The sequence below is a fragment of the Nannospalax galili genome, unplaced genomic scaffold (assembly GCF_000622305.1).
Source record: "Nannospalax galili isolate Female #2095 unplaced genomic scaffold, S.galili_v1.0 scaffold707, whole genome shotgun sequence".
Lineage (NCBI taxonomy): Eukaryota > Metazoa > Chordata > Mammalia > Rodentia > Spalacidae > Nannospalax > Nannospalax galili.
This window is the reverse complement of record NW_008356263.1, coordinates 1024977-1030235: the sequence shown is the minus strand read 5'-3', so window position 1 is coordinate 1030235 and position 5259 is coordinate 1024977. Positions and strand designations below refer to the sequence as shown.

General features: G+C 43.6%; 1 protein-coding gene across 1 annotated transcript in view; it reads right to left on the bottom strand.

Moving 5' to 3' along the window:
* The window catches only part of Idh3b (isocitrate dehydrogenase (NAD(+)) 3 beta), a 4396-nt gene extending 3971 nt beyond the window's left edge, over positions 1-425 (bottom strand). Inside the window, exons 1-2 of the mRNA XM_008854502.3 lie at positions 284-425; positions 61-141 (exon numbers count right to left, since the gene is read on the bottom strand). Coding sequence (XP_008852724.1) covers positions 61-141; positions 284-319 — 117 coding nt within the window. The 5' untranslated portion in view covers positions 320-425. The remainder of the gene's footprint in view (positions 1-60; positions 142-283) is intronic.
* Positions 426-5259: the final 4834 nt, after the last annotated feature.

Here is a 5259-nt window from a genome sequence, read left to right as displayed (position 1 = left end):
GGGGGGGGGGGGGGACGGGAAAGGGGGAGGGGGCGAGACCGAAGCCGGACTCGAGCGTACCTGGCTCTGCGAGGCGGCGTGAGCCGCCGCCGAGGTACTCAGACCCCGCCAAGCCCCAGGGCGGCGAGCGACGACCACCACCTGTGACAAACATACAAGCCTAAGAGGTCGGACCAGGCAGCCGCAGACCCCCAAACACAGCAGGGCCATGGCCTTCCCGTGGAAGCCCTGCGTAGACCCTCGGCTCTCCCGTACACCCTTGCCCAGCCCGACCCCGGCCTACTCGGGTCAGCCAGCGGACACTGCTCAGCGCCGCCATGTTCTGCGTAGGAAGTCGCGCGAGAAGTGACGCGAAGCTGGCGCCTCGACCTGGAACTTCGACTTCCTGTCCGCCGTGGCGGGCTTGGCGACTTTCCACTGCCGATCTGCCCTGCCCACCCATTCATTTATTTTCTAGCCTTATTTGGTAAAGTAAGATAACGGGACACACAACCGCTTTGTCTGTTTGCTTTGTTTTCAGTCGTCAAGCCTCATTTATGTTGAAACTTCCAGAAAGCACTATGTGGCTGTGAGCCTGAGTTTAGCAAGGCGTTGAGTATTCTAGAGAATCTGTATAAATGTTTTTGTGTTATGTGTTATTCCTTTCACTAGTATTCACTGTTAGGCACTAGACGCATTAAAGAAACACGTACCGTGCATGGGAGATGTGCCCATTTTTCTCCTTCAATCTAGTTACCGTGTATTTATCAAATCGCATTGCTTTTTACTGTAAGGTTTTATTCTTTGCTCTAAGCAGTTATTTCCCTAAGACTTTCCGCCAGGCTTGAACTTTGCCACCAACAGAAACGATATTTGCATAATACATTTCATTTGTGGCATGTATCTTAAAATACCATTTATCCTTGTGCCTACTTTGACATTATTGACCCAATGCTATTCGTGTTATTCAGTGCATTAATAAAGTAGCAGTGATACACAATTTATCTTTCTTTTTCATATTGGTTGATTGTGTGTGTGGTGTGTCCTTTCCAGCATGTGAGTTCCAGGGATTGAACTCAAGTCAGCATGCAACTTTACACACCGAGCCATCTTGCCAACCCCAATTTAGCTTTCTTCTTATCCTGTATTAACTTAGTGGGTTTTCTTTGTAATCTTTATTTTATGCATTTAAAGGCCTTCCCTAAGAAGTAACTCACTTGGCTTCCAAAGAAGTCCTTGGCACAAAAAGGATTCAGAATTTCTCTGTTAGATAGACATACTGGGTCTTTTTTCCACAAATCTGAGCAATCAAAGGAGTAATATAATAAATAACGATTCCTTGAAGATTGGATTCTGAAAAAAGATTTTTGGAAAAGGGAGCACTCCATCTGTGATTGTGGGATAAACTGGGTTTTACAAAGACAATGAGAGTGGCTTATAAGCAAAAGTAGTGTCTTTGCTTTCCTAGTGCAAAGATGAAAAGCGGTTCTTAAGCAAGGTTGAGAATCAGGGTTTACACCAATTATGAGCCTTCATCTGGGGCTGGACTGGTAAATTATGATTATATTCAGCTTCAAATGATAACATACAGCATATACACGGCCTTAACAAGAGAGGTTTAATTCTCACAAATTCAATCACGTGCTGGCGTATATCTCACTGCTAGAATACTTACCAGGTATGCACAAGGCCCTGGCTCCAATCCTTAGTACCGAAAAAACAAAGTTTAGCATTAGGCAATCCACAGTTGGAATGGCCCTCTATCCTGTCAAAGACAGATTCAGTATCTCACTGGCCCATTTTACATGACCTCCACTCCCAAGGTCATTCAAGATCCAAATGGTTATTCCAGATACAAAATAGTACAACTAGAATTGAACTAAGAAAGAGAAGAACAGAGGCCCCAGCCCTCTAATGGTACTTTCTTCAGCTGCACATGCAATCTGGGCCTGCATCACCCTTTCCTTCAAAGTTCTAGCTTTTGTTTCAAAATACCTTTTCTACACTAATATGACAAGCACATTCTCAACATTTTTTCTCATGTCATTATGGTTGTATAGTTGTTTTCATAAAATGTGGAACATAAATACAACTTTCTTCTCCAAAAGTTTAGCTAGTTCATTCAATATTAGTTATATATCTTTTTCTCCAGATAGTAAATTCTACCTTGGGGCTGGAGAGATGGCTCAGCAGTTAAGAGCACTGACTGTCCTTGCAGAGGACCCAGATTCAGTTCCCAGCACCCATGTGGTAGCTAACAACCATCCATAACTCCAGTTTCAGGAGATATGATGCCCTCTTCTGACCTCTATGGGCATTGCACACACATGGTGCACTTACATACATACAAAACACTCATACACATAAAATAAAAATTAATAATTTTTAAAGAAACTCTACCTTTATCAATATAAATGTTCCTTGACTTATGACAGGATCCCAAAAAGCACATTGTAAGTTGAAAATATTAAGTCAAAATGTATTTAAGGGGGCTGAAGAAATGGTTCAGCATTGAGTGCTTTCTGCTCTTTCAGAGGATGCACGTTTGATTCCCAGCACCCACATCAGGCAGCTTACAACTGCCTGAGACTCCAGCTCCAAGGGATCAATGCTCTTTTCTTGCTTCAAGGGGCTACATGTGGGTTATACTCACACAAAGCTGCATATACATAAGTAAAAAGTTTTTTTAATTTTTTTAGCTTTTTTTGTTGTCTTTTTTCAGGCAAGGTCTCCCAGTTGGCCTGGAACTCACTATGTAGACCAGACTGGCCTTGAATTCACCAGAGATCTGCCTGCCTCTGCCTCCCGAATGCTGGGATTTTTTTTTTTAAGCTTTTTAAGACAGTGTCTCCATATAGCCCCAGATTGCCTGGCACTTGCTGTATACACCAGGCTGGCCTTGACCTCACAGAAATCTGCCTGCCTCTGCCTCTGCCTCCTGGGTGCTGAGATTAAAAAGTGCTTCACCAGTCCTGACTTTAAAACAATCACTTCAGTGAGTGCCTATAACATACAGAATACAACATACAATGGCACAGAATGAATACTCCCTTTCCAAAAGGGAAGAATGGGGGATTAACAAAGAAGATCAAACTAAAGCAAAACCAAAACCAGCCAGGCGACACCAAATCCCATAACTCCATGCCTGGTGTCTGGGGCTTGAGATGAAATCATCTGTGCCCCAAAAGGATTAGGTAGCCCTGCTCTTCCAACTTTGTGGCCTTCACACACAGTCTCTCTCACACACAGGCTCTCTCAGGTTTGTTCCATTCCATGCATGCAACTTTCCTCAGTAGACATCCCATGGCTCTGACATCCCCAACATCCTGGGGTCTCCATTGCAACTTAGGCCTCATCTTCACATCTTCATGCAATGGCCTATCAGGATAAGGACTCCTACCCTGCCACACATTGCCTGATCTCAATGTCTCTCGTGGTGCAAGACACCATAATCCCTCTAATACCATATCTTTCACACCTGCAAAATCGGTGCTACATAGACAATGCTGTCAAGTTCTGCTGCTAGTTTGGGATGGAGCCTGGCCCCCTTGAACACAATCGCAGCAACCTCTACATGCTGACCCTGGGAAACACTTTCCTAGGCAGTTGTTTTGGGAGGAGCAGGAACCCATTCTGCAACATTCCTGGTAGGTATTCTCCTTTCAAATTAATTTTCATTTGCACAAGTTGAAGCCTTTTCCATTGTCCCAGTGCAGAGCACTGAGGTTTCTCTTTAACAATTACAGTCTCTTTTTCAGCACATATCTTGGTTACAACTTTAAACTTGCTTCAATAAAGCTGCTTTTAAAAATCTTTCTGTCCCAGCTGGGCATGGTGGCGCACACCTTTAATCCCAGCACTCGGGAGGCAGAGACAGGCAGATCTCTGTGAGTTCAAGGCCAGCCTGGTTTACATAGTGAATTGCAGGACAGCTGGGGTTACAGGGAGACCCTGTGTCAAAAAGACCAAAAAAAAAAATCTTTCTGTCCCACTTGTTGCCGTTTATTGTTGCTGTGTCTTAATTTAGTACTATTATTGTGTGTATGCCCTAGTGTATGTGCATGTGTATGCAACATGAAATGCATGTAGAGGTCAGAGGACAACTGTGTGCAATTGGTCCTCTTTTTCCATCTTTACGCGGGTTCCAGGGATTGAACTCAAGAAATCTGGCTTGGGTGGCAAGCGCTTTACCTACTGAGCCATCTTGATGACCCTCCATTTTATTTTTTGCAACATCTCATCATTGAACTTAGAGGTCACTGATGATCAGCAAGCTCTGAGGACCCACCTGCATTTGTCTCCCCAGTGATGGAATTAGAGCCATGTGGCCTCACTTCTGGCTTTTGTGTGGCTTCTTAGGATCTAAGCTTAGGTCCTTATTTTACTTACTGAGCCATTTCCCCAGTCCCAGATTTAACGTTCCAATTTCTTTCTCTTCTGTAATGTTTGTATCACTTCTTCGAAATCATGAAGGACATTCAGGAATCACTTTTCCATATGCAACATTCTCTGGATGGGGGAAACTCCACTGACGTGGGCATTCACAATGCAGATCTGCATAAGCATCAACACCAGAAATACATTCAACAGAAGAAGCCATTGAATTGGTCCAAAGTCCCCCACCTACTAGGCCACTTTAATTTGTCTTCTCCACTACAAACGTTGCTCTAAGCTCATCAGTTCATCTTGGGTGTTTACCCCCTTATAAGAAAATAAATCAAGGGATTTAGTGTGCATAACAAACTAGAAGCTAGAAGGTCATATCACTCCAACTCGGAGAGCAGGAAATGCAGGATGGTGGGGGAGGTAGGCCCATGGGAGGCAACTGGGAGGTTTTTATTTCTCCTTTGCTTCTGGCTTCAGGCTTGGCACTAGCAATGCTTCCTTCACGTACCTTCAGAGCCCAGCAGTCCCATTTTTTTATTGTTTCTGCTTCTCACTCAATGGTGTCTTAGCCAATCCTGCATGCATCCACATGGCTAGGTAAGATGGTGACCTGGGTGCTTGGGCTCATCAGAGCTATAAAACCTTTAAAGTTCTCTTTTCAAGAATTTAGTTTTTCAATAAAGCAGCTGGTGGGGGTGAGGAAATAGCTCAATGCAGCCACAAGTAATAGTATATCTAAAAACTAAACATGCACATAACAATAAAAAAGTGACAAAGAATTCAATTTGTAATATGATGTTTAATAGTGACTGATACCATCAGCTTCACACAGTTTGATCTGATGATATACATTTGGAAACTTCTCAATTTATGATGGTGCAACTTAGGATCTTA